This window comes from Mycetomoellerius zeteki, unplaced genomic scaffold (assembly GCF_001594055.1).
Source record: "Mycetomoellerius zeteki isolate Tzet28-1 unplaced genomic scaffold, Tzet1.0 scaffold73, whole genome shotgun sequence".
In the NCBI taxonomy this organism is placed as follows: domain Eukaryota; kingdom Metazoa; phylum Arthropoda; class Insecta; order Hymenoptera; family Formicidae; genus Mycetomoellerius; species Mycetomoellerius zeteki.
Genome location: NW_017257753.1, coordinates 39,334 through 58,110, shown reverse-complemented (window position 1 = coordinate 58,110; position 18,777 = coordinate 39,334). Strand labels below are relative to the sequence as shown.

Sequence of the window (18,777 nt, the reverse complement as noted above, 5' to 3'; positions counted from 1 at the left end):
TGCACGTAATAGGTAAAGAGTGGGGATAGATAGTTACAGATAGTAGCTGAATATGTGAACTCGTGACAATTACTCCCATCACGCGTTACCAAGTGATAGCGCAAATCGGAGTTCGGCTAAACTCGACTCAGTACGGCTGAGCTTGGTATAACAACGAGGATATGTCCGTCCTTCTTGCGTTCGACAACTTTCCATCGCATCGAAAACAAGCGAGACAGATGTTTCGTGCTGAGCCGAGGTTAGCCGAACGTAGCCGAACGTGCTCGAACCTCAATGTGAGTCACTCATAGTCGCAGACTTACGTTTTTTCCATCGAGACGTTTTGAGAACAATACAATTGTAAGATCTTACAATAAAAATGATATGAATAAGATATATTCTCTGTATTCTCTGATAAGTACTTACTTCATTTGTATAATCTAACATAATTTAAATATGAGTTTTGATATATTAACAACATAAAGAAATGCCACACTATTTCTTTCTCTTATATTTTTTGCTCTATATCGTTGACAATATTTGAACAGAAAAACGTTTAATAAACTATTCAACGTTGAATGTATCTCTGAATTACGTAGTTGTAGTTATTCAAGTAATTTTAAATTTCAATAAAAACAAATAGAAAAAATAGACGCCAGAAGAGCTAGATAGAGCTTTATATCTACTTTTTTATATTTTTCTCTGTCTCGCTTAATAAGATGATAAAAAGAGAAAAACGTTTTTTAAGGTTCGACGAAATCTTAGAATATACATAAATGGAAGAGGAATTGAGATGATAGAATTATAGCACCATAAAACATCATTTTGATTATTATTCCCTACTTAATGCTTGCCTTCTGCGTCAACACACATTACTGTACAGCAGGGATTCGCAACTGGCGGCCCGCGATGTCTAAGTTTGAATCCGCAAAAAAAACGAAAAAGAAAGGGAATCGACTTTATCTCACCTCCATGTGGTGATTCCTGGATAATTCGAAGAGAAGACAAAAAATATAAATTTTAAATTTTACTGGTGGCCCGCGGTATATAACTTCAAATTTTATATTTGGCCCGTCAAAAAATTTAATTAATATGCATCATGCGCTTCATTCGTAACGCATCCTAGCACGTCTCGACGTTATCTAATGTTTATAAACAATATCCATCAATATACAAATCAGATAGATTTTCAGGTCGGTATCTTATGCTCGCCTCCAATTTGTGTGGTTCATGTAGTGTTTTTCATTTAATATTTAGAATGTAGAATCATGTAGACTAGAACTTATATATATGAGTTTCCGATTTTCACTCAAAAATGATTTCACGTCAAAAATAACGATTAACCATAACTTTGAATAATTCACTCAGCACATAATTTCTTTTCTACGTGATTCTACATTCCAAATACTAAATAAAAAACACTACCAACAATGAGCCAAATTAAAGGCAGCTCAAAAAATAGTGTTACTGTTAGAATGGAAGAAAGATAAAAGTAAGTTACACTGTAAAGTTAAGTTACATCGGTAGAAACAAGCATTAAGCAGGCGGCACGCGATGTTTATTTTCCTATTGATTGTTAATAGCTGGATCTTGCTCGTATTGGCATCATGGAGCTTTATTACTCCATATAAGAAAAACCAGAGCTATTTAAATGAAGAGAAAAGAGTTTAATTTGCGAGCTAAGCTTTGGACAGGTCTGATTTAAAAGATTTGTTACATCACTTACATACAAAAATATTCTGCACAAGCACATTTGTGCAAGAGTGTTTTTGTAATAAATTTTAATACCGAAAAGTATGTTTATATGAAGCTAAATTGACTGATTTCTTTAAAATTTACAGAGAAAATAATTACAAATGCTCACCAAGTTTAATAGTAATATTCCTTTCTAGTTCATTTTTAAAACGAACTGTCTGTACTCCCGAAATAGCTTTCACAATCGTTGATTTTCCATGTGCTACATGTCCAATAGTTCCTATATAACAAGTTTATATATATATATATATGCATTTATCTATATTTTATAACACAAGTGATAGAAGATATATGTATAGCATTTTTAGCTTGGAATATTTTGTAGACTCACCAATATTGATTGTAGCCTGCCTACTGATTACTTCAGGCGACAATGCAGTTAATCTACTTACATCCTGTATACAAAATAAAAAAAAAAAGAACATAAATACTTTTCAGTGTAATAATGCTAGGATAAAATTAAATTCACACACAAAATCGTTATATTTAAAATACAGTGGAACTTCCACACTTCTACTACGCAGGACTATGTGTGAGATTCTCTTCCCATTCTTACATCACCTATTTTAAGGAGATCCTAAAATAAAGCCTAAACTCTGATGAAACCATTGTTTTACCGATAAAATGCGATACATTGACATATCTTTATATACCACTATCAATATTGCACTCGATGTTAAAAGTCGGTAATGAAACTGTAACTTTTCAATGTTTTTGGTATAAAAGCGATCGATTTGAACTACATTATTTATACTTTAATTATAAAGAAAGATTTAAAGCAGTTAGAAAAATACTTGTTTGGAAAAATTGATAAAACAAATTTATTTTAGGATCCCCGTAACACTTAACTTATTTTAACGCTGAACACTGAAACTATTTTTTAACACTTTTATACGTCTGTAGTTAAGGAAGTTCCACTGTATTTTGTTGATTTCTAATTTTTTTAACTTAACTTCTTGCACCATTCATCTTTCTTTTTTTTTAACATAGAGAGAAAAGGAGAAAAGATAAAATAAAACTTTTACAGTTCACATTCTGTATATTTACGATGACTATACATCTTTTATTATAAAGGACAATCCTTTTTTTTATTTTAGCTATTTTTATTTTAACTATCCTTTAAATTTATTTGTTTCTTCAAAATTTAATTTTGTCCTTTATTTTGATATTACAGGAGATTCTTTTCTAGCATTCCAATGTTTATATATATAATATTATATTAATGAGGAAATTTTTACAGAAAATATTTTACAGTTTTATGCATATAAATACAATTTTTTTGTTAATTATATTTCTTAATTTTTTAAATTAAATGTATTCAAACTAGAGTTTTCATTTTTTATTATTTCAAACCTCTTACTATTTCAAATCAAGGGTTTGTTCTAATATAGTCGAATCAGTTTCGAACTATTAGAAAACTGTGCATTATCTCAATTTGCTTATACTGTGCCGTAATATTTTATAATGCACAGATTCTTAAGTCACAGTCACAAAGTGATTCGAAAACATGTAAGAACAAAGTTCTAAAATTTTCAGATTTTCTTTATTTTTTTTTTTAAATATGATCATCGTACGTATACTATAATTTTTGGTACTTACAGTAAATAACTGAATACAGCCTTTATGTAAGTTCAGTTAAAACAACAGATATTTAAAGCTTGATCAAAAATTCCAATAACTAAAGATTAACAAAAAATTAAATAATATTCTACATATGATTAATAAAACATTAATTTCTTGTAAAATAAATATATCCAGTAAATGAGAATGGATTAAAATGGATTGAAATTTTGTCATCCGAATGCATATTTTAAATAGGGAAAATTTTTTTTAATCCAATTAAATCCAAAAAAAGTATTCGTTATTTAAAATACACATTCGGATAGAAAAAAATTTCAATCCATTTTAATCCATTCTAGTTTATTGGGATTTCAATTCATTCTCGTTTATTGGATAGACTATCATACTCACAGACCTCTCACTCTTGTGGAATATGCAAGACACTTTATTATTATAATTATTATTATAATTCAATTTTTATCCAGTTTATATTAATCCTCATTAAACTTAAAATAGGAATTGAGAGGAAAAAAGAACAAAAAATATTTAAGAACACCATGAAAAGTAAAACTGGCATCGCACTGATTAACAATTAATTTGCAAACTATCTGCACTTGAAAAATCAGACACTAATAATTTATGATTATAATAATTTATTATTAGTGTCTGATTACAGCGCGCGCATATATTACAATTTAATAATTTCCTCCCTTCCGCGTTCTTCGCATTCCTCAAATTATTTGATCCGGAAGAAAATTTTCATTGTCTCCACGCGAAAAATCAACTTACAAGACAAAAAGGCGAAAAATCTGGCGTCAAATTTTTTTTCTCTTCCTTTATCGTAAAACTGAAGAGAGAATCTGTGAGTTCAATTTGCAGTAACGAAGAATGTCGCGCACGTGGCCTATTCCAAGTCAAGCTGCGATACTCCGATCACGCGAGGTTAAAACGTAGCGCGGGACGCCAGGGGGTTTGGTATGTACCTCAAAATGAGATGAAAATTACAAAAATGGACAAATTTATTAGAATATTCACAATTTAATTAGTTAATATCGAATAAATTTACTCACGTAATTGCTTTCGTAATTTTAACCTTATTTCAGAATATATACTCGACCCCCAGATAAATGGCGCGAAAACCATAGCGTCCCCCCGAACTTACGAGCTTCGATAGATCTTGCTTGTAGAGATTCGGCTGGCCGGTGGTTATACCAAATCCTTCCTCGTTGCCCATCTTCCAAGTCTCACCAGTGATGTTGATCTTAGGATCAAGAGATGCCTCTGATCTATGAGGGCCGTTTCCTTTGTTCAGTCCTTTGGCGTCCTTCAGCGTCCTTCCGAGCCCTATCCACCCTTCAAGATCAAGCGCTTCCGGAGAAATGAACGATGGGCTTGAAATTTCCAAGCAGCTTTTCACCACTTTCCACCTCCACTGACCTCCACTTTCTTCTCCCACAAATTATCCTGCAGTATGCCCTTGTAGTCAAGCGACTATTTGTAACAGTTCTCATCGAGGGCGCTGTGGAGGACGTAGACTTGCGAAACAACATAGATGTGGATGAGCAAATTGCAGCCAGAGAATACAGCATTATTTTCCACGTGCAGATTTAATAGTACAATTAACTGAACTGTAAGTAGCTTTCCATTTACACAAATTATCAATAACTCACTTTCTATGTCGATCTTGTTGAATTGCCCATATTCATATTTTGTCCATTTTTATTTTGAGACTGTCTTAAAATGTTAATATAATTCTTTAATTGATTCATAATTTAATAATGTATTTGAGACAGTTTTTATATATATATATATATATATATAATAGATTGGTAAGGTTGATTTATGAATATCAGCCTTAGCATGCGTATACGCATGCGCATAGCTATATATACAATTTAGCAATACCCAATTAAACCCAATATTGGTTAGGATCTTTAGCAGAAACTGATTCACAATCTTAGACTATGTTTATATTTTAAGGGTCTGAGCACAAGAAGTGTTGTAACACTTGCTTGGAAACTTAAGTTATAGATGTAACATACGAACTCTTTGGTGGATGACGTGGATGACGTATGACATGTGGTGTATGGTGTATGGTGTATTTATGTAAGGCCCGTATTAATTTAAGGCTTTTTTAAATTTATCTTTAGATACTCTACGAATTATTTCATTCGTTATTGAGCATATAAAAATAAATTTAAGGAAATCTTACAAGGTCTGACTGAATACCATCATTTTGTCTTATATCGACATTGGTCTTTAGTAACGCACAAGAACTGTCTTTATAAATCAACTTTTCTGCTATGGCCCTTAGAAAAAAGATAAAGATATTCATAATAATAAGATATTACTTGCTTGTTGCTGCAAAAAAATCTCTCTCTCTCTCTGATCACTTAACAAGGGCGGCATAGTGCTGGCAATAAATATTGGAACGTAGAGTAGTCGACTTGCTTGCTATCAAAATTGTAAAATGATTCGTTTCAGATTCTTCTAATTGCTTCTAAATCTTTAAAGAATTAGAAAATGAAGATTAGGTCTCTCTAATCTTTTTCCATGATTCATCTTTCCTTCTTTTCTCCCCACGTAGGAGAAAAAAAGAGAAAAAAATGTACTGTAATGTTCAGCTAAAATAGAATTCGACCAATTCTTTGATCAAATTCCAATCTCTAATTCTCATTCTGTAATACAACGAATAAAAATATATCGAGTATTACATCAAAACTCGGATGAAAATTTTTCTTAGAATTTTTAATGTAATTTTTCATAATTTTTATATGAATTTTAGAAAGAAATAATGTAATAAGAAAGGATTTTTTTTAAGGATTAGAAAGGATCTTCAAAATAACAAAGAAATTCAAGGTTAATAAGAAGGGGATACATAAATTATTAAATTGAAATAATAATTCACTTATTTACTTTATTTAACATATGATGTCTTCTTTATTCCGAAATCTTAAACATTTAAATTCTCTTTGAGTCTTCATCAGCAAAAAATCGTACATTCGTATCTAAAATTAGTTCAGCAGTCAGCCAAGAAGTCACTCGCAGATTATCAATTCTTCCAACTGATATAACCCTCGCCACTGATAACAGCGGCGACTTTGGCGCTAGAGGAGAAACCCTCCACTTATCATAGTCCCCTCAAGTTACCAAAACTGAAATGGTTTCTCATTAGACCATAAACGTGTCATAAAGCTTTGGAATGATTCACAACGTACTAAATATCAATACACAGTTTAATTTCAATTTGTTCAACCAATAGAATTTGATTAGTTGGTCATGACAAAAGAAAAATATGTGCAATGCGCACTGTTATAATAGGCCTATTCTTTTTGGCTGAACTTTTGCACCAATTCATCTTTCTTCCTCTTCTTTCCTCCTGGCGAGAAAAAAAAGAAAGATGAACTGATGCAAAAGTTCAATCAAAAAGAAGGTCTTATAAATCTAGCGACTTTACTGTAATCTTGTATCATGTTGCTAGCGTTCCATGCGATCGAAAGTCAAAAGTTGCGAGAACAGATCACGCTATCGCACTCACTCGCTCAGTAGTGCTGACTGAGTTTAGTCGAACGTGGAGTGCTCGAAACCCAGTGCATCACTGCAGCGTTAAAATCGCTACGATCTAGACCCACTCGATAATAATTTGATTCTCTCGCGTTGATTCTCATCAATTCTCATCAGCTTTCAATTTCTTTACTATTATTATAAATTTTAGAACTTTTTAAAAAATATTTCAGATTTTTGTATACAAATTGGGACATTTTTCAGAAGTGTCAAGAAAATTTAAACACCCATCTTTTCTAGAATTCTTTTATATATAAATTTTGAAACATTTTAAAATAGTTCATTTTATAATTTATAAAAAAAATATCTTAAACTTTTTCAAATTTTATAAAATTTCATTGGAAATTATAGAATAAAAAATCAAAATCTTAGAATATTTCAGAATTCATATTCATTTAAAAGCTCATTAGAAACGGATTTATGATTATGTTGAATCTCTATTAAATTTACATATTTATATTACTAACCGAATATAATACTTTAAATATTGTTTTTATCAGATTTACATAATTTATATTATATAAATAACAGCTTACTATTATGAAACACATGATTTTGTAATCGAATTGATTTATTGAACTTGGACATATAAATATCAGATGAGTTTTTAATATTCTTGATGTTTATACACTTCAACGATTTAAACATCATCCAAGTCAATGGGAAACTTGATCTTTCGACAGTTAAAATCTGATTTGTGGAGATCGGAACCAATAAAGTTCAATTCTAGGATTTCAATGCTTTCATACAATTATTATATTATGATTATTATATATTATGAACAAAAGCATTGAAATCTTAATATTAAACTTTATCGGTTCCAGTACAAGTTAATGATTACTCCATAAATCAGACTTAACAAGATTATCTCCTCGTTATTTCTTCTTTTCCAACAACATATTCTCTTCCTATTTGCCGGCACTATAAATCGATAAACTAAATTTCTCCTCCGGAGCATTTTTAATCAAGAGCGGCAGCACCAGAAATAATTTCGATCAGTTCCCTAGTGATCACTGCTTGTCGAGTGCGGTTGAAAGTAAGAGTGAGTTTGTCGATCATCTCGCCAGCGTTCTTGCTGGCATTATCCATGGCAGTCATACGGCTGGACTGTTCGCTACAGGCACCTTCCTTCATAGAGTAAAACAGCAGCGAGGCAAGAGAAAACTCGAGATAGCTCTGTATTACCTCATCATCGAGCGAATCATACACCGACAATTTTGGCGCAGTAACTACTGCATTCTTATCGAACAATGGTAGATCATCAATCGCATACGATACCACAGACTTAAATCTGTTGTACACTATACGTCCACTGCCAAAGGAATAACTGCAAACGAATAATTATATAATATTAATTATATTATACAGTACTCCTTAATCCTTCATGGTCACACTTCTAAAAAGCCACACGATGGTTACTCTGGGTTAAAATGATCTGACTCATTTTTAAAGTGTTACCAAATCGATTATTAGTTGCAATGATTTTTAAAAAATACAGTATATAATTTCATCCTTTAAGAAAATGAAATAATGGCGTTTTTGTGAAAAATTTAATTTCAACACTAAAAAAATCGTAAACATGTACATGATATACATCGTCTTTCACACTAAATTCTAATATATGTTTACGATTTTTTTTTTAGTGTTAAAATTAAATTTTTCACAAAATGCGGATCATTTTGACCCAGTGTGATCCCATGAAGGATTAAAAAGACACGTCTTATAAGTTAGCAGAATAAAGTGAGCGGAATCGATTCTAACTAACATTTTTATTTGTTGCTCATTTGTTGCTAAAAAGTTGCCAAAGAAAAAAATTTGTTGCGCTCTGTCGGTTTATTTAAAAAAACGATGTTTTGCTAAAAAAAGGAAGATTCAGTTCCGCTAACTGAATCTTCCTTTTTAGCGAAACATTGTTTTTTTAAATAAACCGACAGAGCAACAAATAAAAATGTTTGTTAGAATCGATTCCGCTCACTTTGTTTCGCTAACTTATAAGACGTCGACTAAAGCAAGATCGGGGCTGATCCGGCCTCAGGAGCGTCCGTGACAAATACATTAGGCCCGTATCTTCCATGAAATTTTTAATTATTTAGCGAAACTTTTTTTGCTAAATAATTATTTGTGGTTATTTATACTTATTTTGCAAGCAACAAATTGCTAAATTGCATATTTCGAGAGCAACTAATTCGGACGACATCGCAGTACCAATTTTAAGCGAACAACAAATCTTTTACTGGTACTTTACTCTTCTTCCGCCCGCACGCTGAGGCTTCTCGTTGTTATTTACACTTTTTTAGTATGTAAAGTATTAAAAAAAATGATATATATATATATATTTCGGCAGCAACAAATTAGCAACAAATCAGCAACAAATTCCTACGTTATTTCTGCGTAGATTGGCTTTGTTGTAGGTATTGTTCCGCTAACTGAATCTTCCTTTTTAGCGAAACATCGTTTTTTTAAATAAACCGACAGAGCAACAAATTTTTTTCTTTGGCAACTTTTTAGCAACAAATGAGCAACAAATAAAAATGTTAGTTAGAATCGATTCCGCTCACTTTGTTCCGCTAACTTATAAGACGTTAAAAAGACATACAGTTTATATATCTAAAAGATCCATATAGTTAAGCAACAGAAAGGATCCCACACAAACTTTATGAAAATTGAATTTCAGTTGAATTGGCTGAATATTTGATATATCGTAGATCTTGTTATTATGATAAAAAGTCTCCACAAGCACGATCCCCTTCTATAAACCATTTCACCTTTACGTAGAAATGAACCTTACTCGTTGAAAATAAGATATTATAGTATTAGCCCATTTTGAAAAACGATGCCTCGTAAAGGTGAAATGGTTTATTATCATGTCTATGGACTTTATCAGGACAAGATTTATAGCATATCAAATTTTCAGCCAAGATCGAAATTCAATTTCCATAAGGTTTGTGCGGAATTCTTTAGGAAAATTTATAATCTAGCTTCAACCGTTATAGGGTTCTAATTTATCGATTATGCAAGAGAAGTTCAACTAAAAAAAACAGGCCTATTGCATTAATTAACTGTTTACTAATAATGAGTTACTCTATATTTAATATTGTATCTAGTTCTTGAGTTTGGTTAACGTACCCACTGTTCAATATCTGTATAGCTATTTTGGCAGCATCGTTGAATGTAGGTGGTTTACGGCCGACCTCAGACGCGACGAAGAGTATATTGTTCGCGAACTGCCGCTGAAGAATGGCACGAGACTTCTCGCCAATGCATATGATCTTAGTGTCCTCACGTTCCTTAGGATCAGCCAATAATCGATCACGAATGTTGCGAGATACACCAGTATGTACAGCACCGCAAAGGCCACGATCACTAGTTACAGCAATAACGAGCTTCTTCGGTTCCTCTGGCGGTGCTTGTATCTCAGCCTGCTCATAAAACACTTTTGTGCCAACACCGAGAGGACGAGCTTGCTTTAAATCACGTTCTGCTCGATTGTATTTGGCTGCTGACACCATCTTCATGGATTGAGTAATCTTTTGAATATTCTTGACAGACTTCAAACGTATAGAAATTGCCTTCAGAGTAGCCATTCCTCTTTGCTGGTGCCATTGCTCTTGCACAGCAATCCGCAAAAACATTGGCATACGGTTGCTGAGCATCATTGTTGGATTCCTAAAAAATCAAATTATCAAAAGATCACTCTATTTTCAATCAAGGACTTAGACCGGTTCGAAATAAAAATTTCGGTTCGAATAACAGTTCAATGCTAAATCCAACTTTTGGTTCCAGTTCTTTTACAGTAACAGTTACTGGGTTCATTTAGATTTCGATCTCTTTCAGTTTCGGTAATTATCCAGATAGGAAAATGTTAGCAAATATTGATAGATTGGTAGCAAATTTGATCAAAAGATGTTAACAGATTGACCTCAACTAATGTTGCATTCTGCTCCTGTTCTGTTGACATTCTATATCGATAGAATGGTGGCAGAATGCGAACAAAACACTTGTTGGCATTCTATGATTCTATTCAACAAATTGGTAGCAAAAACCGAGCAGAATCTGCGTAATACACTTTGACAGAAATCGAACAGATCCTGCTGTTTTGTAGGAATTAAAATTGTAATAATTCAAATAAAGGCTCTAATAACACAAATAACAGAGTCAATACGTAAAAATTGACTCTTACTTCCCTTTATTTATTATTTTTATTTTTATGTAAAGAGTTCTTCTATTTGTTTAATATTTTTTGTGAATATTAAACTCATACTAAAGATGATCCAAATTAGAATCGAAACGCATATTTATCTTTCATAATAAAATATATGTATTTACACACGTACTTGTGTTAGCTCTTAAAGCTTTTTTTCGATTTATTTAGAGCCTTTTCAACACATACTTGTATTGAACCTTTTATTATTTCAGATCAAGGATTTATTCAAATATAATCAAACCAGTTTCAAACTATCAGAAAAACTATACATCATCTTAACTTGATTATACTGTGCAATAAAATTTTATAATGGACAGATTCTTGACAGTTCCAAACTAGTTTGAAAACATGTAATAATAAAACCCTAAAATTTTCAGATTTATCTTTTATTTTCTTTTGATTAGTTTACATCGTGCACTTGTGATATGCTTGTGTCACACTATGTATTGGCTGCGTTCAGCAGAGAAAACAGTTTTGCAACTGTTGTAAAATTCTTTAATATGATTGGTTTATACGTTTAGATCCGTAAGCTAAGCAAAAGCAAGAACCAATCATATTGAAAAATTTTGCAACAGTTGCAAAGCTTTCTCTGCTGAACGCAGCCATTGGAGACTGAGGATTACGAATTGAGGATTAAAATTCAGCCAATTAGAACGAAACGAATTAAACTTAAAATTACCTGATTGGTCGAATTCTAATCTTTAATGCCCAATCCTCAATCTCCAATGCATAGTGTGACACAAGCAATATAGGTACTAATAGTAACTTTCTATTGAATTATCTTAATTTCGGCGATATATGTAAACATATGCATGATATGTATATTTAATTGATGCATATTGTATCAATTTAGTACATCATTCTTTAAATACATTGCTGAAATTAAAATAATTTAATAGAAAGTTACTCGTTACTACGTGTATCAAATGTCTTCTGTAAAAGGTCTAAAAAAAAGTATGATCATTGTATTTATATCGAAACATGGCTATAGTAAGTAGGACTAGCATCAGAATACAATACAAAATAATCCTCAAGTACTGAGATTGGTGGTCTGAAGCGAAAAAAAAAAAACACTTTTTTTCGCTTTGAAGTATTTCATTTGTTACATAGCTTTTGTTCAATCAGTGACACGTAAATGGTAATAGTGAATGAAGATATAGTGAGCACATGTTTTTAATCAATATCGCAGGAATTAATCTTGTAAAAGTGTTTTTACTTTAGTACTCAAAGGATAATGAGTATTAGAATAAAAATGATAAATAATCTAGTTCCACATAAAAGTAGTTTTGTCAGTAGTTGATGCAAATTACATTTCTAACGATAGTGATAAATATAATGAAATGAAGAAAGAACTGTTACATCTGCGGAGAAAAATTTCTGACATTCGGTAAGCATGTTTTATATTATCAGAAGTCCCTTCATACTTTCTCGCTCCTGGAATAAATCGTAAGACACGCGTTATGGAGTCCGATATGATCAAGTTGTAAATTTGAAATTACGATAATATATCAAGTCTGATAAATCAGAAATTCAGTTCCGAATGTAGCACAATATCGTTCCGTTTACATAATCACGAAGAGAAAACTTATGTGAGATCGGTTCGATATCAAAATGGCCAAGCTGAGCCAAGCTGGGTCTAATGTGAAAAAAACGAAGCTGCATCGTTTAAGAATGATGCAGCGAAATCGACTCACCGGCCAAAATAAAGCTCCGAAAATTAAGCTCACGAATGATTGAGAACCTTCCACAAGTCAATCAAATCAATAGATCCGCGAGATTCGTTCATCCATCAGCAGTGTTAGTTAACTCGAATGATTCTCTGACGCACATGAAGCTGATTCACATGCTGCGTAAAGCAAGAGTTTTCATTGGCTGATTATTACGCCCAGTAGGCGTTACGTTGTCGTTGCGCAACTTTTGGCGTATATATTCGATTTACTAATGCGGGGTCTACAATAGAAGTCGTAGCGGTCGTAGGGTCTTAAGTCGTAGAAAATTGACCAATCACAGTTGATTATTCTTCTCATATTCGACTGTGATTGGTCAATTTTCTACGACTTAAGACCCTACGACTGCTACGACTTCTATTGTAGACCCCGCATAACTCGACCCAACTCCTAGTCAATGGCTGCGTTCAGTAGAACGTTTGTTTTGCAACTGTTGGAAGTTTCCTTCGCGCTGATTGGATCATACTTTTAGATCTAGAAGAATGGTCCTATCTCAGCAGACAATCATAAAACGGTTGCAAAACTGTTGAGTCTGCTGAACGCAGCCAATGGCTACGTTTTCGAATATGCTATTTTCGCTATCTATAAAATATATATAAAATACGTAACAACATCCTTAGGGCATGTTCGAATTCCTACGTAGGCGTCGTACGCCTTGTCTTAAGTTGTCGTGGAAGTTCAATCAAAACCAAATTTCTACGATTTCTACGATTTTATGAAATCGAGAAGTTACCTCGACTTCTGATTGATAGTCGCGGCAATCGTAGAAATTTGATTTTGGTTGAACTTCCACGATAACTCGTCAAGACATGGCGCACGACGCCTACGACGCTTGCGACGCTACGATACGACCAATGTAGAATGGGCTCAAGTTTGTCGCGTCATAAGCTCCAACGTGCTCCAACATGCTCCTACCAGAGTTCCTACTCACTCCAACGTACTTGAGTAGGAGCATGTTGGAGCCTATTGGAGCTTGCGACGCGAACAATCTATAGTACTGAACGGAGCATGGCCTACACCGTGGGCGGTATTCATAGTCGGTTCTTATTTGAAGACCGTCTTAAATATAATAATATCTTAAGACGCTAATGCGGCTATGCTCCAACGTGCTCCAACATGCTCCTACCAGAGTTCCTACTCACTCCAACGTACTTGAGTAGGAGCATGTTGGAGCCTATTGGAGCTTGCGACGCGAACAATCTATAGTACTGAACGGAGCATGGCCTACACCGTGGGCGGTATTCATAGTCGGTTCTTATTTGAAGACCGTCTTAAATATAATAATATCTTAAGACGCTAATGCGGCTAATTGGTTCGTAACATCTCAAGACTGAACTTAAGACGGTCTTGAATATAAGAACTGACTATGAATACTGGCCCGTGTGTTTATACATAAAAGGCCGGTATTCGTAGCCGGTTCTTATTTTAAGATCGTCTTAAGTAATGTCTTAAGTCTCTAAAGCGACATCTTAAGATCGTACTTAATACGATTTTGAATATAAGATCCGACTATGTATACCGGCCATAGTATCCGATGGACCTAGAAAGAAATAGAACGATGCGACCAATAGGACAATAGTAGAAAGAGAGTTCGATCAATAGGACAATAGAAAAAGAGTTCCGTCCCAAACATTTACCTTTTTCTTTCTAGGTCAAAATGGTCAAGACGAAAGATCAAAGATATTTCGCCGCATACTCCTTTCAGGTCTGCGGAAACATCACCCGAGTAGTGCCCTCGTGCCATCATAGGTTTATTCGCGTCGCAAACTTCAACATGCTCCTCCCATAGTTCCTACTCACTCTATCATTGGAGCGCATTGGAGTGAGTAAGAGCTATGGTAGGAGCATATTGGAACATGTTGGAGCGTGCGACGCGAACAAACCTCTTATCTTTATTTAACATTGACCCCTTTTACACCGAGCACTTGATACGCGTATTAACTAGTAACTTTCTATTAAATTATTTTAATTTCAGCAATGTATTTAAAGAATGATGTACTAAATTGGTAGAATATGCATCAAAATGATTAATTAAATTAAAAGCCATTGCTTGAGATTAAGACCGGACTATGGATTCCGTCCTAGACAATTGGGTGAACAACAAGGATAAAACAATACACGAGCACTCGAGTGACGTTTTCGAACATAAATTATTACATGTTTCGTCTCTCGGATTGTGCCATTTCTCTTCAGATATATCCCTGACGGAAAAAAAATTTTACGAAAACTACAGAAAATCTACATAGATTGAGATAAAATCTTAGAAATTTCTAAATTTCTAATTTTTCGTAGATATTTGTAGTGAGACGTAGAGTGGCAGAGGATTTCTACGTTTTTTAAAGAAACAACGTCGCTCTACGTCTATCCATGAAAAACGAATATCCTACGAATATCCATGAAAAACTAATAATTTCAAAGATCGTGTCTCAATCTATGTAGTTTTCGTAAAGAGATAATATATGTAAATTAGTTACTAAAGACAAAAAAAATACACCGAATATTTGATAATTAACGATAATAAACTATAAGCCTATATGAGCCAACCATAAAATTTGTAATGTGATTAATAATTAGTTACATAAATGAACGTTTCGACCTACGGTTAAGGTCCTCTTCAATACACTGTTTTTAACAATTAATTACATATAATAACTTAACAAATTAATACGCGCTTAAACTTAATAATAAACCTCATATGTCCAAAAAAATTATTGTGATATTGTCCGAGTGCATCATTGTCATCAAATTGGAAAGTTTAATGATTGTCATAATTGCACTCATAAGTTTGTATTATTAAATGTTTCATTGGACTAATAAGTTCACTACACGGAATAAATTAAGACACATTATTTCAGTTCGGTAGATAATATTTAACTAAATTATTGATCACATTAAAAATCTTGTAGTTGGCTCATATAGGCTTATAGGTTTATTAAATTCTATTTATAAAAGAAACATTTTTCCGAATATACGTGTTTTATTATACATTTAAACGAAAATACATGCATATTTAACAAAATACAAACAGACTTACACCTGCCCAAGAAAATTTACCTGTATCTATAATATCTTATGATCGCGTCCTGGTAGAAATCTCCTCGTGATGAGAAGATTTGAAACGGGTATATATGCAGGTACATATGCAGGACGACGCATATAGCAAGATTCTTTGTTCCCTTCAATCAACGGTCTAATGGAAATTTCTTCATAGATAGTTTCAAAAATGCACATGACCCATGGGTATACGTATTTTAGAAGATTATATACCCATTTTAGATAGGTAGACTGAAGGGTACATTTTAGTTAGGTTGACTGAAGGGAACAAAGAATCTTGCTGAATGTGCTGTCCCGCATTTGTATACCTGCTGCACAATGTAGCTTCCTTAAAACTTTGAATTTCGTTCTGTAACTTTGGGAATATATTTTTCATATTTACTATACTCGATTAAAACAAAAAATTTTTTCCATTTTTTTAACCGAATACGAGTTGATCCCTTTAATCGCCTCTTAGATATGTGACGATCTGTCTTGCATTTCTTAAAGAAATTGGTTTATATAGAAATTCAGGCAAATAAAAGTATACACTGAAAAAAGAAGCGTTTAATTTTAAGATATTAAAATATTTTATTCTTGTCTCCGTTTTTTAAACATTACGTGTTTGGATTTAAAACGCATAGTGTTTTAAATTCAAACACATAGTGTGTTGTCTATTGAAGGAGTTTGAAACTGAAACATCTTTAAGTGTTTAAACAATGGAGAAAAGAATAAAACACACTTCTTTTTACAGTGTAGACGCAGATATTGTAGCGTAATATTCTTACAATTATTATTTAGTGTAGGTTCTTCATATACATAAAGATTCGTTCGTACGTTTCAACTCGGTTTAGAGTCATCTTCAGTGAATAATTAATACAAGACTTCTCTTCTTCCCATATGTACAGCCACTTAAGATTAGAAAATCCAAAGTGTTATAATTCTGTATATTATGAATTTGTTTGAATTTATAAGTGAAAGAAGAGTGTCTTCACAAAAATCCGATAAATATTATATTAATTAAAATGTGAAATTGAAATTATATCAGATATCGTATAATATGTGTGATTCGTTCAAATATAAAAGAGAGACTGTTCAATATATATAAAAGAGTCTCTCTTATACAGGGTGTCCAGCCCTATTCTTCCAATCTCCCACAGGAAGGTAGATGGAATCGAAATAAACATAAAAGTCCTTTACCGTTTAGCGATATCCGTAATAATAATCGAGATATTAAAGTTTGAAATTGTACTAATGAGAGCGCGCCTATAGAAAGGATAGAAACGGCTCCGGTCACTCGAGGTATAGCCCGGTCCAGTTTGACAAACGATGGATGCGGCGGCAGGAGATGCACGAGAGGAAGCGCGCCGTGGTTTAGCACTCGGCATCGCCGCTCACACGTCTCACCGCACCGCACCAAAGGACTCGCGCGATGGCTGTTACGCACATTCGCGATTTCATTACATATGTAATAATAACGATAAAAATTAATTAGATTTTCCGTAGATTTCCATAGGTTTCATCGCTTTCTCTCTTTCGACATTTTTATTCATCGAAGTTTATTATGGTTTGTATTTGTCCTGTTTATTATTACATATGTTATTATTACATATGTAATGAAATCGCGAATGTGCGTAGCGCATCGCGCCGTTGCTTAGCGATCGGCATCGCCGCTCACACGTCTCACCGCACCGTACCAAAGGACTCACGCGATGTTTTTTTAAGAAAGTGGAAAACCTTCAGAAAAATTCCCTGCGGCGACGGACAGTTAGGGTAATTTTCTTTACCTGCTAAATTCCTTTCCGTTAGTAAAGACAACCGAATGTGTCAGCATCATCGATATATTACCTGAAGGTCTTATTTTGGTCTAGACATCATGAGACATGTAGAGTCCGATCTTTTACCAAAACTGAATCGAAACACTCAACTACATGTTAATTTCAACCGAAACCGAGACTACAATCAAAAAATAGGAATCCTATAAAGGTCACAATGTATAGACATGCCAGGCATATATCATATACCTTTTTTTACACTAGACAGTACGTGCGGCTGCACGTCCGTTTAAAGCACGATATCGATTGAATTATCTTTACTCGATAATAACTATTTCAGTTATCAGTAAGCACTGTAGAAAAAAATTTCCTAATACTTATCGACTCAATTTTTTATCAAGAATAGCGCTATATGGTTAGTAGGCGGTATTTAAGAAATATCCTATATATAAATCATTGGATATAATTACACATATGAGCAATTTTTTTTTTAACATTTTCCAAACTTGATTTTGCTAAAGAGAAAATATGCGAAAATTATCCTTTTGATTATTCTTTACGTTTTTTCATTATTTTTTTTATACTAAACGGTATACTTACAAAAGAAAGAAGAATGTATGGACATGTATGGATATATATTTTATATATAATTATTTATATTTAAACAAACAATGTATATTTATAGGACTCTCGAAAAACAAACAATAATAATAAAATATTAATAAACGGGCAATGAGAGCATTCACAGCGCAGTACTTGGGGAGCGCAATACATATAATATATTCTCAATATTTTTTGTATTATGTGTTACTTATATGGGTGTTACTTATATAAAAAAAATTTCAAGAAAGAAAACCACTATTTTAACGAAAAAATGCCGGCAGTCTAAAAGTTAAAGAGAAAATTCGTTTTGTCGATTTTCAATTTTATCCCTATAATTCCCATAAATTTTTCAGATATAATATTTTGCGAAATTCATTCTTGCATCGCTGCTAACTTATGGTAAAAATCTCAACTAAATAAATGCAGGGGCAGCATATACATATTTATTTTCCCAGGATCTTTCGGCAGTGGTGCCAGATTCTAGCTCACGCTCACTTGCGCTACTGCTTGCTAATGCGTGATGGGGGAAGAATAGAAGTAGTTGCCGATGGTTACAGCAGCTGCTGCTGCTACAGCT

At 33.1% G+C, this 18,777-nt stretch overlaps 2 protein-coding genes across 3 annotated transcripts in view; both read right to left on the bottom strand.

Annotated features, from left to right (window-relative positions):
- LOC108729406 (eukaryotic translation initiation factor 2 subunit gamma) overlaps positions 1 to 4,528 on the bottom strand; it is an 18,227-nt gene extending 13,699 nt beyond the window's left edge. Inside the window, exons 1-3 of the mRNA XM_018458514.1 lie at positions 4,457 to 4,528; positions 2,066 to 2,129; positions 1,844 to 1,954 (exon numbers count right to left, since the gene is read on the bottom strand). Coding sequence (XP_018314016.1) covers positions 1,844 to 1,954; positions 2,066 to 2,129; positions 4,457 to 4,528 — 247 coding nt within the window. The remainder of the gene's footprint in view (positions 1 to 1,843; positions 1,955 to 2,065; positions 2,130 to 4,456) is intronic.
- Positions 4,529 to 7,477: 2,949 nt separating this feature from the next.
- Positions 7,478 to 12,884, bottom strand: ATPsyngamma (ATP synthase, gamma subunit). 2 transcript variants are annotated; one of them, XM_018458569.1, is made up of 3 exons: positions 12,757 to 12,884; positions 9,985 to 10,524; positions 7,478 to 8,185 (listed from the first exon to the last, which is right to left on the bottom strand). In XM_018458569.1, exons 2-3 carry the CDS (start codon positions 10,512 to 10,514, stop codon positions 7,819 to 7,821), a joined length of 897 nt encoding a protein of 298 aa, XP_018314071.1. In that variant the 5' UTR covers positions 10,515 to 10,524; positions 12,757 to 12,884; the 3' UTR covers positions 7,478 to 7,818. The 2 variants fall into 2 exon arrangements, with proteins under 2 accessions (XP_018314071.1, XP_018314072.1); XM_018458570.1 differs by lacking the exon at positions 12,757 to 12,884 and adding an exon at positions 12,487 to 12,655.
- Positions 12,885 to 18,777: the final 5,893 nt, after the last annotated feature.